This window comes from Myotis myotis, unplaced genomic scaffold (assembly GCF_014108235.1).
Source record: "Myotis myotis isolate mMyoMyo1 unplaced genomic scaffold, mMyoMyo1.p scaffold_m19_p_3, whole genome shotgun sequence".
NCBI classification, from domain to species: Eukaryota; Metazoa; Chordata; class Mammalia; order Chiroptera; family Vespertilionidae; genus Myotis; species Myotis myotis.
The window spans coordinates 137592496-137612788 of NW_023416335.1; the positions used below are offsets into that span (position 1 = coordinate 137592496).

Here is a 20293-nt window from a genome sequence, read left to right on the forward strand (position 1 = left end):
TCACCTTCCCTCTTTTTCCTTACCTTTAATTAACTTAAACCTCTTAACAAGCCACCCAAGATGCCATTTAAGTAGTTTTACTCAACCAAAAATTAGACTGGTCTTTCAAAACAAAGTTCCTATATATCGTTTACATTTCTTAAATTTAAAAAAACATTCAGATTTATTAAAATTTTTTGAGATATTTTTGAAGTCTTACTGAGTTTGTTCCCTAGAAACCACCCAGTCTTGGTGTTCTTAACCTGGGAGAGAATGCGGGAGTCTATGACCTTGGTTGGGAAAAATATTACATCTTTATTTTCACTAATCTCCAAATGAAATTTAGTATTTCCTTCATTATACATTTAGGAAACATATCACAACGTTCTTAGCAGTATCTTAGACTTTTTCACCAATATATCTCATATGTCATTTTTTCATGTTTTAACTTCTCATGATAATTGTTGCAGCCATCTCAAAATATTATTTACACTCATCACCAGATCAAATTACAGTAGTTATTAGACCTGAAGTGCATGTAGAAAAGTCCTGGTATCAAAAAATCATCTTGCTTACTATATTGATAACTCTGTTTCAATATAGTTTCCATTGTAAACTTATGTTGTGCATTTAAACATAACTTTGAAAAAGAGTCTACAGACATTTCTTGATGCCCAACATGGGTCAGTGGCATAAAAAATACTTAAGAATTGCTGTATCCTGTTCATGCTGCTTATATAGAACAGACTGTACCTGTTATCCAGTGATCTTTTAAAAGCTGTTAGTATAGTCTATGCTTTACATTTCCCATTATACTCTGTGAATTGGTGAGATGGCTAAGTTATAAAAGTGGTTTTTGCTCTTCTTTTGGGATAAAGAAAATTTTATTGCAAATACTAATCATTTCACTTACTTGCAAAGATCGTTAACACAGCTGGCAATGTATAAATATGGGTCAATATATTCATGGCAGCTCAAAAAAGGAAACTGCAACAGAATCTGACACTTGAAGAAGATTGCCTGTGCGAAAAAGATGGAGGTCACCAGGACATATTTAATGGTATGCATGTACTCTCATTTTTTCCTACTGATCTAATTGCAAGATTCTGTTCTTACTAGGAAACAGAAGGTAATTTCTGCTTGTAAATGTTAACCAATATTTTATAATTACATGTTGTAATGAGTGCTAGTTTTACAAAACATCACATTCATTATTTCTGAAATAATTGTAAAGTTATTTCTATTGCAGTTACATTTCCTAAATTTAATAGTGTTTCAGAATGTAGTGTTTGCATTAAAAATGCTTAATGTAAAATATACAAATACAATATATGGTTGTTAATTCAACATACCCATAGTTTTCACACCAAATTTACCTCAAATGCTGGCATTCCACTGGAACATGGATTTGGAAAATCTGAGGGTGTGGGTACGCATTTGATGTCATCTGGAGTTTGCACCAACCAACTATTTGCAAACATAGCAATGTCTTCTGTATAGTCCTCTGTTTCACACAAACACACACACAAATATGTGTAATAGGATCACTTTTCATAAACACACAGTTCATTAATATGAACTCCTGGTCAAAAAGTTAAATTCAATAACTTTATAATTACCAATAGTATGAGACTATACAGGGGTTGGAAAAAGCAGGTTTACAGTTGTCCTGATGGAAAACAATACAATAATTAATAAATAATAATACAAGAACAAACTGTGTTTAGCATACTCACAACTGTAAACCTCCTTTTGCCGACCCTGTAACATCCCTTTAGCATGATAAAAATAAATTGAACAAAGTGTTAATACTAAATAAAAATTAATGTCATTGGAGAGGAAAAACTTCACTGGGAGTGAGTGACACAATATGCACTTCAGTAAAGCACTAATTAGCCTCTAGTTTGTGCTATAGAAAGGAGAAAATATGCATAAAACTAAGAAGCATAAATAAAAGTTTGGTATGAAAATCTTCAGAAAGCCCTCATAGTTAACATCAGTCAGAAACTTACTAAAATTGTAGTTCCATTTTGGGGACAAACAACAATAAAAAAAATTGCGTTGAGCCCTTGACACTTCAGAGGACATACATACAGTAAAAGACTGAAAAAGACGCCTGGTGAACAGAAGAATAAGGAGTGAAGTAATTTCAGTGGAATGTGGTAAGTGTTTCTAAACGTGTTCAGGACAGATTGTTAAGAATCCTGACACTATCTCAGCATTTCAGAGGCAAGATTCCGGCGCTAATGTGTACACAGCAACAGACAGCAGGCGGTGAGCACTCTGGCCTCTCCGCTCCAGATCAAGTTTGAATTGCCTCAGCACCTGGCCTGAGAACAAGCTTGAAAATTAATGAAAATTAATCCTGCCCCACATTCAGACGAAGGCTGAAGCTCAAATCTCAAGGACCTAGCAGAACCGAACAAGATGGCATCTCGAAGTTCCATCTAAGACAATGACCCTTAGATTTGAGCTTTGGGTTCTCTGCCATGTAAATTTACACAGCCACACGTCTACCTTTGAAGAATAGCTACCACATCAGTAGAATCAAAACTCTCAAGCCAAATGTTTGACAACTCTCTCTCTCTGTATCTGCAAGATAGGAAGGTGATGTCCATGTCCTACTATCAGTTGTTGGGAAGATTGTGGGAGTTCACCTATAAAAATGCTTCTCTTTCTGACTGTAAAATTCCAAACTGTACTTTGGCCTTGAAGATTTTTTTGCCCCTTTATGCCTTCAACTCCCAACCTCCTCCACTTACCTCACCCCACCCTGGCCCAGCCCCTCCGATACCTTCTCCTATTCTTGCTCAACCTGCTCCAGTCTTCACTCAAACTCATCCCCGACTGCCTCCTGCACTTGCCTTGCTCTTGTTCCTCCTCCTTCAGAATCACTCTTACCCCTGCTCTCTCCCTTATTTGGTCTTGGAGCTATTTTTACTACATTGTGTTAATAAGAGAGTCACAAAGGTTGGTTATATGAGATACTATTTAATATGACCTCCTCAGGAGCATTCTCTGTCACATGACCTGAACTACCACCAAGCACACACTGTTTTATGACTCTTAACCTCCTTTCTTTCCTCGTCTTTTTTTTCATGGCTGCTATTTTTCACAAAAATTATATTTTAATTTTTCTCTTTATGTATCTTATCTGTCACTGTAATACCTACTATGGGAAGGGAGAGAGCTTCCCTAGCTGTCCTTCTGCTGTATCTCTAGGTTAGTGACTGGTATATAGTAGGTGCTCAAACACATTTGCTAAATAAGTGAATGAATAAATACAAGGGAGTTTGTAATATTTATTTAAAAGATTATTAGAATCCTAGAGCTTTCCAGTTTGGCCCACTTCATTACTCTGATATTGATGGAAATGTTACACATTGAACTGAGCATGGGCCTAGTCTAATACACTGATTTTACAAAAGGAAAAACAAATGTACTCTTAAAGAAAATTTATGGTCACATTTCATTTTAAAACATCTTTTTTAAAAGTCTAAAGAACTAAAAACATTTCCTAAAGCCTCACCTATTTTAATATTTATGTATAAATTTTAATGTAACTAAATAACCAGGGAAATTCCTTAAAGTTCACTTTAATTCCAGCTTTTCAAACACATATTTACCTATTTTTACTACATTATGTTAATAAATGAGTCACAAGAGTTGGTTATTATGAGTTGGTTATATAGGTGGTCTTAGAGCCTGCATAACTAAAATTTAAATGTTTTATATAGGAGGTGCTACAAATAGAATAATATTGTCCATATTGTGACATTTCTAAGAATGCAAGTGAGGCATATTAATTATGTTGAGAAAGTGAAGGGTAAACCAGGGTCTCTATGTTAATGTGTAGCTAGCTACAGACATGAATTATGGAGCAGAGGCTCAACTAGCAACAAATTAAAATCTTTCTATATTCACAGAAGTTTGGAAAAGCCTCATTTCTTTGTGAAGTCATTCCTGAAGAATAAGTAGGAATTCAGAAAGAAATACAATTTTAATCATTTTAATAAATTGTGCATTCAATGGCATTCAGTTAAACTCACTGATTCTAAAGAGTTCTCTAATCAGCAAAGTACAACTGACTTTCAAAGTACAGGCTGAGTTATTTTAGCTTTAGGATCTTAAAGGTAACACAGCTCATCTGTAGAGAATTTCTTGCATTACTAGCACATGGAAGAAAAGAGGAGGTCGGGTTCTTGTCACATCCCTATAAATTATTGTAAGTTAGTTTCTTAATTACTCTGCTTTATACTGTGCACCAATATAATTGTGAAAAAGCTGAACTCTCTTTAGGCTCTTCCCACATATTCTCTGGGGTCTTTCTGGCCTACTGCCCGGCCTCTGCAATTCAGTCCAATTGCCTCCTGCCAGCCTTCTTCCACTTATAATCTGTTAACACCCCTTCGCTGCCCAGTTATCTCCCTGTGAGCAACCACTTTATATTCCAGGTTATCAAAGTCTGTCTGACTTTTAACTCAAATCCTAATAAGAACACATGCTGTTTTCTGTCCAGACTTCCATACAACGTTCCCCGGATTACCTAGGACAGTGGTTCTCATCCTTCTGGCCCTTTAAATAGAGTTCCTCATGTTGTGACCCAACCATAAAATTATTTTTGTTGCTACTTCTTAACTGTAATGTTTCTACTGTTATGAATTGTAATGTAAATATCTGATATGCAGGCTGGACTTAGGCGACCCCTGTGAAAGGGTCGTCCAACTGCCAAAGGGGTCGCGACCCACAGGTTGAGAACCGCTGACCTAGGAGAACCACCCACAGCAGTCTTTTCTAACTCTAATACAGAGAACTGAATTGAGTGTTATTATTTTGTGTGTGAATGCTTTCATATAGAAGAAAAAGAAATTAATAATCACCATTTGATTGATTCTGCTTGAGTCTAAATCCCTACCCTCAAGATTCACTCTAAATCTCCAATTAGATGCAAAACACCATTTCATGGGGATCTCAATATTGTAAGTTTACTTGTATTGTGCTCACAGAATTTGAACATTTTCAGTTACATTTTCTCATTTCATCCTCACAGGCTGGAAGGCCTCAGGGTCATTATTATTATCTCCATTGTACATATGAGGAAATTGGCTCCTTGAAGCCCTGCTCTTTCACCAGCCACTTGTGAACTAATCCTGATGATGCATTATGCATCTTGGGTAAATGTGTGCATTTAACAAGGTCCTCTTAAATGTCTTTAATGGCCGAAACCGGTTTGGCTCAGTGGATGGAGTGTCGGCCTGCGGACTGAGGGGTCCCAGGTTCGATTCCGGTCAGGGGCATGTACCTGGGTTGCGGGCATATCCCCAGTGGGAGATGTGCAGGAGGTGGCTGATCGATGTTTCTCTCTCATCGATGTTTCTAACTCTCTATCTCTCTCCCTTCCTCTCTGTAAAAAATCAATAAAATATATTTAAAAAAATAAAAAATAAATGTCTTTAATGGAACATTTTTACTTCAGCTTCATTATAGGTTTATTGAGACCATGTGGAAGCAATTATAAATTAGTTAAAGTGTATTGAGCATTAACTATGTGCTACACGCTGTACTAAATGTTTTACATGGGTTGTCTCTTTTAATCCTTGCAACTCTACGAAGTATATACTATCACTATATCATTAAACTTAGAAAATTTAATAAATGGCAAAGCAGGATTTGAATCTCACAGTCTGAGTCCAGAACACAGACTCTAAGTGGGATTTTCACTGTGCCTTAAAACACGACATGTGGGCAACACTTCTCTATTAATTTTATAATATTAAGCAAGTATTGTAGCCCAGCCAGTGTTGCTCATTTGAGCATCAACCCATGCAACAGGAGGTCACAGGTTTGATTCCCAGTCAGGACACATGTCTGGGTTGTGGGCTCAAACCCCAGTAGGGGACATGCAGGAGGCAGCCAATTAATGTTGATGTTTCTCTCTCATCGATATTTCTATCTCTCTCTCCCTTCCTCTCTCTCTAAAATTGATAAAAACATATTTTTTTAAAAGTATTATATAGTACTTTACAGATTTAAAGTCCATTTCTCACACATTTACCTAATCATAGGGTTGGGAGATTTTCAGATCTGTAATCCAACCCTGACAGCAGCATTTTACAAGCTGGGTTACATTGGGCAGACCACCTTGTGTCATTAAAAAATTAAGGAAATACCACCCAATTTACAGAATCTTATAAGGGTTGAGAATAATATAGTTATGTGCTTATATTAACTGTTATTGTAAATAATATCAAGATATGTTCTTATTATTCCTGATAACTATTAAGGTTCAGACTTACCATATTCCTATTTTTCAGCTGAATAAACAGCATCAGAGAGATTAAATGAGTTGCCCCAAACAACAAAGCTTTTAAGACTAGAAACAAGATTCACAACCATGTTTACTGGTACTAAGAACAGTACTCTTTTTTTATTACACCTCTCCATGTGGACCTAAATCATGATTGTGTCCTGTGACTCTCTTATTCCATTGCCAGTACACACTAGTAACCAAAGTATAAGAGAACACATTTTTAATAGTTTACACAGATTAGTTTCATGACTTTGAATAAATAGATAAATGATGGTAGAGACATCATTATTCATAAAAAAACAGTTTCAAGTTATTCAACTTTTACAATACTGTTCACATTTAAATATCTTTGCAAAACTATTATTTGGCAGTCATTTGTTTTATTCCTATCAAGACTGGATGCAAAATAGCTTTTGTCCAAAAGTGAATAATTCTTCTCCAATGGATTTGAATCACTAAAATGTAAGTCCCAAAAAGGAAGGAGTCTTTGTTTTATTCACTGATGCATTCCAAGCTCTTACAACAGTACAACAGTGCCTGACATGAAGTACATGCTCAATTAATATTTGTTACATGAGTAAGTCCTGTATCTTAATTTTGCAAATATAAAATAAATAATGGTTTTCAAGCATGACACAAATATTTTTTTTTTTTACATTCAAACTGCACTTAACATTTCTAAAACAGACAAGTTATAGCTACTAATTTTACCCAACCTAGGACAAGTTGTACCCTTCTGGGTACAAACAGCTTGACTGGTGAAGGAGAAAGACCTCAGAAGTATCCGCACATTCATTGTGCTCCCCTTACCTTGTTGAATGATGAAATCATCAGATTGAATGCCATTGTAGTTTCCACACAGGCCACATGATTTCCCTTTAAGCTCCTCAGATATTTTGAGGTAAATTCCAGATATTCCATCCCAAGCCAATGAAAAACCAAAGGTTGTTTTCACCAGAATGTAGTCAGCTAGTTTCTCAACAGAAACCTGTCCAATTGTCTGAGGCAATGTTAAACTTGAAAAATGGAACAAAGGCAATTTAATTATAATGAAGAATCAGTTATAGATCATGCTTTTCATAGTAACAGACAATTAAGTAAAACATAGTTATTATTCAAAATTACTGAATAAACTAGGCAGTTAGATTTATCAAGCAACCATCATATAGAAAATATTGTGTTTTGAAAAATTCAATATTGAAATAAAAAGACAACAAAAATTATATCCGTTTCTCCATGATGATTTAGATTTTATACTTATAATTGGATGATTCTTTCAACCAACCAAAAACACACTTCTGCTAAATATCACTGATTTTTATAATCTGGAAAATAACTATGTCTACTTTGAATAATGAGCTTAATGTATTTTTTATCTAGATTGTTAAAGATTTTTTAAAAAGTGTTGCTCAAAATTTTGAAGTACAAACATGTGGAGAGCCGATATAGGGTTAAGCCTCAGACTGACCTGTTGGCAAAGTCACAAACAAGTCTTCCTCTGAGTCTTAAACAACCTAATTCGAGAGGTGGCTGCTGATTTACAGGCACTGTCATTTAAAAAATAAAAATGGGGGAATTTGCAGGAAGCCGGTCCACCCTTGCTGCTTGACACAGGGAAGAAACATCTGCACAGCTTATTTTTCAAGGGACCTGTTCTTGAACATGGCATACTGTTCTTAATATGTTTGCTCCCCTTCTTAGCGCTATGTGTTTTAACCAAGGTCACCTATCCGAGAAAGGTTGTTTAGGATTAAGGAAGGAAATAAATCAGTAAATTCCCTTAACTAAAGTGCCAGGCGGGTAATCACCTTAACTACGAACAATCACACTTAAACTACATAATCTTTATTTAGGATAATCTCCTTCAGTTACGTCCTTGTAGTTTAATAGAACAATAGAGTAATCTTGGAATGGAGATAAGAAACGCCCTAACCTTTGGAATAGAATTGATAGGATTAAAATCAACTGGTATAAGTACAGATGTAACACGAGAATAAAGACAGAACTTGTCTGGAGATCCTGGCGAGAGAACCCAGCAAGAGAACCTCGCTATGCTGATCAACTGACCGCTGTCTCTGTGTCTTTCATTCTTCCCTGACTCCATCCACACCTTTGGGAACCCCTGGACCTGCCTGGAGTGAGCGGCTAGGGCGGGCGGCAAGGCGAGGTGAGCTTAAGCGGCCATCTCAGCATGTCGGACTTCCACGAGTTCGAGATGCAGGTCATGGAGAATAAGCAAGAGCGAGACAAAGAGAACCGGCACCGCAAGCGCAGCCGCAGCCGGGACCACAAGCGCCGCAGCCGGAGCCGCGACAGGCGCAACCCAGACCAGCGGAGCGCATCCCGTGACCGGCGGCGACGAAGCAAACCTTTGGCCAGAGGCGCTAAAGAGGAGCGGGGTCGATTGATTCGCTCCCCCCGCCATGAGAAGAAGAGGAAGGTCCGCAAACACTGGGACGTGCCGCCGCCCGGCTTTGAGCACGTCACCCCCATGCAGTACAAGGCCATGCAAGCTGCGGGTCAGATTCCAGCCACCGCCCTCCTCCCCACCGCCACCCCGGACGGGCTGGCTGTGACCCCGACGCCCGTGCCTGGGGTGGGGAGCCAGATGACCAGGCAGGCCCGGCGCCTCTACGTGGGCAACATCCCCTTCGGCCTCACCGAGGAGGCCATGGTGGACTTCTTCAACGCCCAGATGCGCCTGGGCGGGCTGACGCGGGCCCCGGGCCACCCCGTCCTGGCCGTGCAGATCAACCAGGACAAGGGCTTTGCCTTCTTGGAGTTCCGCTCCGAGGACGAGACCACCCAGGCCATGGCCTTCGACGGCATCATCTTCCAGGGCCAGTCGCTGAAGATCCGCCGGCCCCACGACTACCAGCCCCTGCCCGGCCTGTCGGAGAGCCCCTCGGTCTACCTGCCCGGCGTGGTGTCCACCGTGGTCCCGGACTCTGCCCACAAGCTGTTCGTCGGGGGCTTGCCCAACTACCTGAACGAGGACCAGGTGAAAGAGCTGCTCGCATCGTTCGGGCCTCTCAAGGCCTTCCACCTGGTCAAGGACGGCGCCACCGGGCTCTCCAAGGGCTACGCCTTCTGTGAGTACGTGGACATCAGCGTCGCGGATCAGGCCATGGCGGGGCTGAACGGGATGCAGCTGGGGGACAGGACACTGCAGGTGCAGAGGGCGAGTGTGGGGGCCAAGAATGCCACGCCGAGCGCCGTCCACCAGGCCCCCGAGACCCTGCAAGTGCCGGGCCTGCTGAGCTCCCAGGTGCAGATGGGCGGCCAGCCCACGGAGGTCCTGTGCCTCCTGAACACGGTGCTGCCCGAGGAGCTGCTGGACGACGAGGAGTACGAGGAGATCGTGGAGGACGTGCGGGACGAGTGCAGCAAGCACGGGCTGGTCAAGTCCATCGAGATCCCCCGGCCCGTGGACGGCGTCGAGGTGCCCGGCTGCGGGAAGGTCTTCGTCGAGTTCGCCTCTGTGTGTGACTGCCAGAAAGCCATGCAGGGCCTGACAGGTCGCAAGTTCGCCAACAGGGTGGTTGTCACAAAATACTGTGACCCCGACTCTTACCACCGCCGGAACTTCGAGTAGAGGTGGTGGTGGTGGGGGGGGGGGGGGCCGGGCTGGCTGGGGGCCACACCCCTTCGAATGACAGCAATTAAGGGTGGGGGTGGGGGCGGGGTGTACAGGTTATATTCATAATTTTTTTTTCTAATTACATGTATTTTATTTTTTTGTAATTAATTTTTTTATTGCTTAAAATATCACAAAGAGTATTACATATGTCTCCTTTTTCCCTCCCCTTGACAATCCCCCAACCTCCCCTACCCCCCAGTGTCTTGTGTCCATTGGTTATGCTTATATGCATGCATAGAAGTCCTTCGGTTGATCTCTTACCCACCCTCCTCTGCACCACAACTCCCAACAGCCTTCCAGCTGTAGTTTGACAGTCTGTTTGAGGCTGCTCTGCCTCTGTATCTATTTTTGTTCATCAGTTTATAATGGTCCTTATTATCCATAAATGAGTGAGATCATGTGGTATTTTTCTTTCATTGACTGGCTTATTTCACTTAGCATATTGCTCTCCAGTTCCATCCATGCTGTTGGAAATGGTAAGAATTCCTTCCTTTTTACAGCAGCATAGTATTCCATTGTGTAGATGTACCACAGTTTTTATATTCATAATTTTTAAAAGGCATAAAATTGGGGCTATTTACATAAGGGCCACATTGAGTATTTAAATTCCTGATCCACCATCTAGTCTTTTCACTTTTCACAAGTATGTGAACGTACAAAGGAAGTGGGAAACATGTGAACTAAAGAAAACTAAATAATTGGACATTATAGAAGCATAGTAAGTTGCCTAGGATACTTTTGAAAGAACACCATTCCCCTTCTAGTCACATATATGACAGAAAAGAGCAGGTGCTATAATTCAAGAAATGGAAGGCAAATATCATTGTTATTACGATAGCCATGCTAACTGAAAATTATAAACTATAATGTGAGTGAGGCGGGAGGTTAATAGGTATATTTACACATTTCTCTCAAAACTTCTAATTACTGGGTTCCTTTTCAGGAAAAGAATGGCTATATGATACAAAAACTATAAAACTAGACAGACTCATTAACAAAGGGATAGCCCACAAAGAAATAATTCAAAATATCTATCCATTTTCCCAAAGATGTCTGCATATAAATTTTTACAGATAATTAGTCAAAAGAATAGGAAAATAACTAAAAATTTACTTTGGAGAATAAATAAAAAGACTTTAGCTAATTGCTTCCATAATCTGTTAATATTTAAAATTATAAACATGAGGAACTCATATTAAATGCATAGTAAAATTCAGTATGAATAATATTAAGTTTATAAGTTTATGAAAGGTATACATAAAAAAGTGAATCAGGTTGTATAAAAATATTTTATAGCAATGGAATATTGATTTTATAGAGGTATAGTTGTTTTGTTGTGGGTAGTTTTTGGTTTGGTCATTTGTCATTTATCTCTTCCATAGTAAATTGATTAGATAAACTGTTTTTTAAAATAAAAGATGTATGTGATCGTTCTGATGCCTATAACATAAAAGGATGTTAGTGGTGATGGGGGATAATAGGAAAAATTAGATAATCTCCCAGAAATCTAAGAAAAACTCCAACCTCAGCAAGAAACATTAACAATGTAAACTAAAATGAATGCACTGATTAATGCTAAAAATTATTTACAGATTCATATGCACAGGTGAGAACAGAAGTCCAGAGAGGTGAGACGTGATGTGCAGAGCCTCATGTATTTGATTTCATTTTGGCAAACATTTCTCTAACACCTGCTATGAGTTAGGCCCTAGGCCAGATACAGCGTTAGTATAAGCAAGTTAGTTGGTTAATAAGAAAGCCATCCTTTTTCTATCATACGACATCTCTGAGTTAAAACTTAAATATTATATCTTTGAATTAACAAAGGGTTAGTATTCTTGAAAATCTCCTTGAATGCCATTTCTGCTTTATAAAACATGATTTTTTAAAGTGTCAATCATGTTACCTAAAATCCCATATAGGGAATTCTACATTTCTATTTAAATTCGGTTCCAGGAAATACATATGTAGTGTGTTATCTTCCCATTCAAATGGCTGTTTCTTTTATAAGATAATTAGAAGTACAGAACCCAACTGATCAAGAAAATAAGCCCAGAGAGACAGGCTACTACGGAGTGCCTGGCTCCCCTGGTCCTTCATCCAAAGTCCTTTCTGTACCGTCTGTTGACTCTAAGGAATCTAAACTGAGAAAAACAGCACCTAGGTTGGCCAGGCTATGGCACTGGAAAGAATCCCTCTGCTTCAAACACTCGCTAGTGAATTCTGAAGGATGGATAGCATTGTTCCATGTGGTAATTTCCTTTTCCTGGCATACCTCAGCCAAGAAATAGTTAAGACTAAATATCTCTATAATTATTTAGATTGGAAGGCAGATTATTCCACAGTATTCTTAGTTTAAAATGTATAAAACCTTCCACCGACTTAATAAGTAAATATCTCTTTACCTAAATCCCTCAGATATTATTTTTGGCAGACAGAAAACCATAGTGGCCCCCTCTTTGATCTATTCAAGAAGGCTGGTTACATATTGGCTCTGAATCTTTGTCAGAACACTAATGGAAAAACTCAAGTGACACCCAAACTTCATTCACATAAATTTGGAAAGGACTTGCAGAGATTTAAAGTTTCTGCTTTAAAAATAAAAAAAGAACGAAGAAAGATAGAGGCCAAAAATGATTGAACACTTCAATTATGAAGATATCTCTCGAGTCTCTTAGAAAAAGATATGATCATCTTTTCTCCACCTATGTAAACATATTTGTATCCTACATAAGCATTAGGGAGGTTACAATGGCTAGATTCCTGGCCACCTGGCTGGCCTTGGAGCCTACCTAAGTTCTGGTATCTATGATATAACTTAAAGGTTATTGTTGAAAAGAAATTCTCTCTTCCTGCTCCACAATTCACTTTCAATGTGAGGTGTTTGAAAGTGCTCTTTGTCCATCTGTTATTTTCATTACATCATTTATTCCATCTTACCTGATTCCATTCTTTTTTATTTCATGCCCATAAATTCGAATTTCCTGTTGGTCTGAAAAGAACAAACTGATCGATCGGTAACAATAATACACTGAACCAAGGCACTTAGGGCTATTATGAACCTTAAAGAGAGAAAAACAAAAGGAAGGATAGGAATATAAGCCTTCATTTCAATTACTAAAACTACAATATATGTCTATATTTCTATGGCATCATTAGTCCTATGACACTATACAAAATTATAACTACATTTTAGATTTTTAAAAGAAAACAAATATTCATCTCAGAAATTGGACAACAGGATTAACTTCATAAAGTACAAGTTAATTCAGCATTTTTTTTTAACATGGTGTATATTAGGAAAAATAGTCTGACAAGACTGTAGAGCACCACAAAGAAACACATTTGTAATTTTAAAATATATTTTTATTGATTGATATCAGAGAGGAAGGGAGAGAGAGAAACATCAATGATGAGAGAGAATCATTGATCAGCTGCCTCCTGCACATACCCTAGTGGGGATCAAGCTGCAACCCAGGCTTGTGCCCTGCCCCAAATGACCTCCTGATTCATAGGTTGAAGCTCAACCATTGAGCCATGCTGGCCAGGCCATTTGTAATTGGTATATCCATATTTTTTACCTGTTAGAGAATCATGAAATCGAGCTTCAAATAGAGCTCTACATAAAGCTTTGTGTAAAGATTGCAGTAGTAACTATAACCTCACTAAAAATAAAATCGCCCAGACACTTTAAGGAAGAGAGATTGTTTTTCAAAAAATAAATGGATAGGGAAAATTAATAAATTAGTAAAAAGAAAAGAGAAAGCAAGGAAGAAACGGAGAAAGGAAAGCAACCTCTTCCAAAATTAATTTCAGAAGGTTCACAAAATAGAGTATAATGATGGAAACATAACATAACTGAAAGAAAATATAAGTAACTATATAGACAGAAAACAACTTTCTAAGCATAAAAGTGATAAGAAAATCACCAATGATAAGATAAATGCTTAATACTGAATAAATGGAATATATATTAAATGAATAATCAGCAAATTTTATCGATCCTTTATTATCTGCCAGTTACTATTCTAGATTCGAGAGATGTAACAGTCAGCAAAACAGATAAAAACACCTGCTCTCATGAAACGTTTATTTCATTAGAGGTAAACAGTTAATAAAAAATATAACTAAATATAACTAAAATATATATGATGATAGACAACACGAAGGAGAAACATTAAGCAGACAAAGGGGAGAAAGAGTATGTGTCAAAGATTGGGTGTTAATTTTAAGTTGAGTAGTCAATGAAAGCCTCACTAATAAGAGGAAATTCTAGTAAAGATGAAGGAGGCATAAGAGCAAGTCAGATGGATATTTAGAAGACCATTCTAGGCAAAGGAATAGCAAGTGCAAAAGCCTGAAGAGGTATGCCTAAAATGCTGGCAGTATCCAGGAATCCATGCACTGACCTCATTCAGGATATTGGGGAAATTTTTTTTTTTGGAGAAATGAAATGGAAAAAGGACGTACAGATACTCATATCTGGGGCATATCTAATGAACCTAGAGGCTCCCTGCTCAATTTCCCACCATGCAAGCAAGTCCCCATCCATATATTTGGAGATTTCTGATCAGCTTTTAGAGCCTAATCCTCAAATGTGAATAAACATTCATGGATCATGATAAAAGCCTGCAATATGAAATACAACTATATAAACCAAATATAAAAGTAATCAAAATTTTTTAATAAACTTCCAAAAATTCATAACTAATTTCTTCAGAGGGAAAAGTGAGTTAGTGAGTTATATCATTCAGAAAAGAAGAATAACATTATGTTAAAATGAAATTCAAAGAATAAAGATAAGAATTGTATATTGACAGTATCATAGGAGAAACCTATAACTGAAATAGAATGATTAGAAGATAAATATCTAAGAGTTGGAAATAAATCTCCCAAAATGTAAACCAAAAAAAAAAAAAAAAAAAAATAGAAAACAGGGAAGAATTAACATGAAAATTAAGGAATCAATCACTTATTTCAGGAGCTCTAATATCTGAATCACAGAATTTCTGAAAGAGAAAAAGAAAATTCTAAAAGAGAGGAAGAAAAAGAAATATTCCAAAAACAAAAAAGAAATATTATTCCAACTAGAGGCCCGGTGCACAAAAATTTGTGCACTCAGGGGGGAGGGGGGTCCCTCAGCCTGGCCTGTGCCCTCTCGAAGTCTGGGACCCCTCGGGAGATAACCACCTGCTGGCTTAGGCCTGCTCCCGGGTGGCAGAGGGCAGGCCCAATCCCTAGGTGCAGCCCCTGGTCAGGCTCAGAGCAGGGCCGATTGGGGAGTTGGGGCTCCTTCCCCTGTCATGCACAGAGCAGGGCAGATTGGGAGGTTGCGATGCCACCCTCAGTCACGCTCAGGGTAGGGCCGATTGGGGGGTTGGGGCACCGTCCCCTGTCACACTCAAGGCAGGGTCGATGGGGAGGTTGTGGCGCCACCCCCTGTCACGCACAGAGCAGGGCCCATCAGGGGGGTTGGGGCTCCATACCCTGTCATGCACAGAGCAGGGTCAATCAGGGGGTTGGGGAGTTCCCCCCCTGTCATGCACAGAGCAGGGCCGATCAGGGGGTTGAGGAGCTCCCCCCTGTCACTCACAGAGTAGGGCCAATAGGGGAGTTGGGGCACCGCCCCCTGTCACACTCAGGGCAGGGCGGATCAGGGGGTTGGGGTGCCACCCTCTATCACCCACAGAGCAGGGCCGATCAGGGGGTTGGGGCGCCGCCACTGTCACACTCAGGGCAGGGCAGATGGGGAGGTTATGACTCTACCCCGTCACACACAGAGCAGGGCCTTTGGGGGTGGGGGGGTTGGAGCCCCGCCCCCTGTCACACACAGAGCCGCAGGGCGATCAGGGGGTTTGGGCGCTGCCCCCTGTCACACTGATCCCGGTGCCGGGAGGCATGTTACCCTTTTACTATATAGAATAGAGGCCTGGTGCACGGGTGGGGCTGGCTGGTTTGCCCTGAAGGGTGTCCTGGATCAGGGTGGGGGTCCCCACCGGGGTGCCTGGCCAGCCTGAATGAGGGGATGATGGCTGTTTGCAGCTGGTCACACACCCTTCAGGGTGGGGGTCCCCACTGGGGTGCCTGGCCAGTCTGGCTGAGGGGATGATGGCTGTTTGCAGCTGGTCACACTCCCTTCAGGGTGGGGGTCCCCACTGGGGTGCCTGGCCAGTCTGGCTGAGGGGCTGAGGGCTGTTTTCAGGCTGGGACTGAAGCTCCCAACCGCTCCTTTTTTTCTTTTTTTTTCTTTTTTATTCTGGGCCAGCTTTAGCTCTGAGGCCTTGGCTGCTGAAAACAGGTTTCTGGCCTTTGTTTACCATCTGTATTTGATACAATGTTGCGGTCCGGTTGGCTGAAGCTCCGCTGAGTAAAGCAGGTTTCTGGGGTTTTTTTAGCTTCTTTATTCACAACATAGTTGCTTAGAGTTGCAGCTGAGAGGCCGGCAAGTCAGGTGGGGAACGTTGGAGTCCTCCATCACTGAAGCAAGCAAGCCTCCCTGTTCGCATCAGCTGCCTGGCTGCCGGCCGCCATCTTGGCTGCCAGTTAATTTGCATATCTCGGCCCTACTCTGTGAGTGACAGGGGGATTAGCCAATGGGAAGGGTAGCGGTCGTACGCCAATTACCATGTTTCTCTTTTATTAGTGTAGATACTGAGTCATTTTTAAAGCTTAAAAGGTCCCATGAAGTACCCATACCCAGCCCAATAATTTTTAAAAAAAACTTACATATTCACAAAATTGCACAACCCTAGGGATAAAGAGAATAACTAAAAATGTCTGCAGGAGGTTGAGGAAGGCCATATGTAAAATGTCAAAAATCAGAATGGATTGCATTTCAAAATTTTGAAAGTGATTTCCAACTTATAATCAAGGTTTCAAGATAATTACTTCCATGCACACTTTCTAGCAAAGTGTCTTTTCTTTCAAGAAAACAACTCAAAAATATAGTCAATTAACACAAGGATGAATACATAGATTTCTGCTCAATCAACACTACAAATAAGCACTGTTCTCATGTTTGGAGCATTAAATGAGCTTTACAGAGCCTATCTCTCAAGTATGAACAAAGTTCTAGGATCAGTAGACATTTTATGGACCCAAAAAACAGAGAAATCAACACAGGAGAAACAAGAATGAAATTCTCCAGGAGGATGGTGAAGAGAAATCCCAAGTGCTAGGTGTGCAGTGGGCTCCAAGACAGCCAGTCTCAATGGGAGCAGAGAATAAAGAACTAAGAAACGGACACATCACCCTGGCCAGCGTGGATCAGTGGATGGAGCGTTGGCCTGCGGACTGAAGGGTCCCAGGTTCGATTCCGGCCAAGGGCACATGCCGGGGTTGCGGGCTCGGTCCCTGGTGGGGGGTGTGCTGGGGGCGGCTGATCAATGATTCTCTCTCATCATTGATGTTTCTATCTCTCTCTCCTTCTCCCTTCCTCTCTGAAACCAATAAATAAATATATTTAAAAAAAAAAAAAGAAAGAAAGAAATGGACACATCATGGAGGGGAAGGAAAAACTGAGGGATTTCCTAAAGTACCTGACCATACTGAGAAGAGTTTTATAGTGCTAGAGAGTTTGGAGGGGGGAAAAATAGTGATTGCTGTATAGCACATGCAGCAAATCAAAATTAGGATATTAACTCTATATAAATGCACAACGAAGAAAAATCCTCCTATATAATAAAAGGGTAATATGCAAATTGACTCTAACAGCAGAACAACTGGGAATGACTGGTCACTATGACACACAGGAGCTGCCCCCTGGTGGTCAGTGTGCTCCCACAGCGGGAGCTCTGCTCAGCCACAAGCCAGGCTGATGGCTGCCAGCACAGCGGTGGTGGTGGGAGCCTCTCCTGCCTCCTCAGCAGCACTAAGGATGTCCGACTGCAGCTTAGGCCTGCTCCCCACTGGCAAGTGGACATCCCCCAAGGACTCCCGGGCTGCCAGAGGGATGTCTGTCTGCCAGCTTAGGCCCGATCCCCTGGGGAGCAGGCCTAAGCCAGCAGGTGAACATCCCCCGAGGGGTCCCAGACTGTGAGATGGCACAGGCCAGGCTGAGGGACCCCCCCAGAGTGCACAAATTTTTGTGCACTGGGCCTCTAGTATTTAATAAAGAGCTAATATGATAATTAGACCGAACAGCAGAACGACTGTCCAGACGACCTTCCAGATGAAGCCAGGCTGCGAGGGCCGGCCAAGGTTGTGAGCAGCTGCTAGGGCTGGCTGGGGCTGTGTGGGCCAAACCCCTCACATGAATTTCATGCATTGGGCCTCTAGTAAAATCAGAATAACCTATAAAGCTCAATTCTAAACAATACTTATATGAATATTATCCATATATGTATAATACATAAATGGAAATAAGTGAAAAAACACACATGTGATTTAACTAAAAATGGTAATATATTTCTATTAGGAGGAGGGAAAGAAAGTGTGTGTGTGTGTTAGGATTAGGAAGGGTGATGCACCTGAGATGATTCTTCATTTTCCATAGTAAGAAGTGAGTAAGGCCTATCTTTGAAAAAAAAATAATAGCGTATTTTGAAATGTAAAATAAAAGCCAGAAAAAAACATCAAAAGAAGTTGAAGTAATTGCCTTTGAAGAGCCAGACTTCAGCTGGGGCTTGGGAGTGGAAGAAGGCAGGGATATTTTATTTTATTTTTATCTTATCTTATTTTATTTTATTTTTTGCTTCGTAAGCTTTGCTGAAATCTCTTAAACTGTGTGCATGTATTATTCTCATAAAAAGTAAAGTTGAAATTAAAGGGAAAAGAATCAGGAGAATAAAAATATGTTCATAAAGGTGTTTATCAATATATGTTTTAAAATACTGAAAATATTTTTAAAACCTACATTTCTAAAACGGCATAGTTAAATAATTTGAATATTATATAAGTTGAAACAAACATAACTAATAAAATTAGTGTTTGTCAAGGATATTTGAAATGCAAGAAAGTTCTTCATATAATATTAAGTGAAAATATAGGACAGAAAAGTATACATAGTATGAGTTTAATATTATAAATGTGTACAAAACCCAGAAAAAAAAAGTGTAAAAGGAAATATATGAAGCCATTAGCAAAGGTAACTCTTGACTTATAGTTCTAGTATTATTTTTCAGACTTTTCTGAATTTTTAAACTTTTCTACAAATGAAGTGAAATCCTATCTAATAAAGAGGGGATATGCTAATTGACCCTCAAGCAGTCACAAAGATGGCGGCACCTACAGCCAATAAGGAGGGAATATGCTAATTGCTGCCCTGCCCTAAAAGATGGTGGTGCCCACAGCCAATAAGGAGGGAATATGCTAATTGACTGCCCCATACTCAAAGATGGCAGCACCCACAGCCACAAGATGGTGGCGCCCAGTCCCCTCAGACACGCCAGGGCAGCAGGCATGCCTGCCTCCGAAGTCCCGCAGTCTCCTCAGCCCCCCAGCCGCCCAGGGCCGCCCGAGGCTCAGGTAACCAGGGTCAGCTGAGGCTTGTGCTGCTAGCAGTGGCAGCAGCAGAGGTGTGATGGGGCATTGCCCTCCCCTGAGTGCTGGGTCGCCTTCCACTCCTGAGGGCTCCCGGACTGTGAGAGGGGGCAGGCCGGGCTGAGGGACCCCTCCTCCAGTGCATAAATTTTCATGCACCAGGCCTCTAGTATTTTTATAATCAGGGGAAAGATGATATTTAAAACAAATGGATTTGTTGATCTGAAAGCAAATTCCACCAAGCAAAACAGGGCCAAGTAGAAACAGTATCTATTAGCTCTAGAAGCAAGTTCAGCATTGTGTATTATTATCAAAGAATAGATTATCTAGTTGACACTTTAGTCCTCAAAAGGGTGAGACACTGCACAAGATCACTTCAATGAAGGAGTCAGAAGGTGTTTGAGTGATAAACCCAGGGAGAGGGTGAAGGCATAGAGGACAGTAAGGGACTGATAACAGGAGCCCTGTGAGTGCTGAAGGTGTTCCACTACCTCTCCCATCTAAAGAAACCTCCAATTTTTTAATCTTTATGCCTCATAAGTTAGCTTTCAATAGACCTCATTTCCTTCCTGGATCATTAGGATTTGTTGTTCTTGAAAAATTTCAGGATCTACTTTTTTATATTTGCCTCACCTAAGAGACAAAAAGAATTTATGCAACTCCAATATAATTAGAGGGGGGGAAAAAGATTCAAACAAATGACAGCTATGGAGAGTTTAGCTTTTGAACAGGGCACTCAGCAGTTTCCTGGGTGTGCTTTAAGATCAATTCAGGGGAAGATTGTGGGCAGGGAAAGAGGGACTGACTTCCTTCAGCTAGAGCCACTCTGCAGCTTATATTCCTGGATGTCTCCTAAGATTCTTTTGAAGCAAGAATTCTGAAAC

At 40.5% G+C, this 20293-nt stretch overlaps 2 protein-coding genes across 3 annotated transcripts in view; one reads left to right on the plus strand and one right to left on the minus strand.

Moving 5' to 3' along the window:
• OTOGL (otogelin like) overlaps window positions 1–20293 on the minus strand; it is a 146311-nt gene that overhangs the window by 112845 nt on the left and 13173 nt on the right. For both annotated transcript variants that reach the window (XM_036300001.1, XM_036300000.1), the window contains exons 7-10: window positions 12870–12991; window positions 7100–7305; window positions 1356–1483; window positions 893–999 (exon numbers count right to left, since the gene is read on the minus strand). In XM_036300001.1, coding sequence (XP_036155894.1) covers window positions 893–999; window positions 1356–1483; window positions 7100–7305; window positions 12870–12991 — 563 coding nt within the window. The remainder of the gene's footprint in view (window positions 1–892; window positions 1000–1355; window positions 1484–7099; window positions 7306–12869; window positions 12992–20293) is intronic.
• LOC118649692 (splicing factor U2AF 65 kDa subunit-like) lies at window positions 8481–9884 on the plus strand. The gene has a single exon (XM_036297000.1). The coding sequence runs from the start codon at window positions 8481–8483 to the stop codon at window positions 9882–9884; it is 1404 nt and encodes a 467-aa protein (XP_036152893.1).

What these genes read in the sequence shown, in the direction of transcription:
- LOC118649692 (XM_036297000.1), top strand. Translation starts at nt 8,481, where the DNA reads ATGTCGGACTTCCACGAGTTCGAGATGCAGGTCATGGAGAATAAGCAA.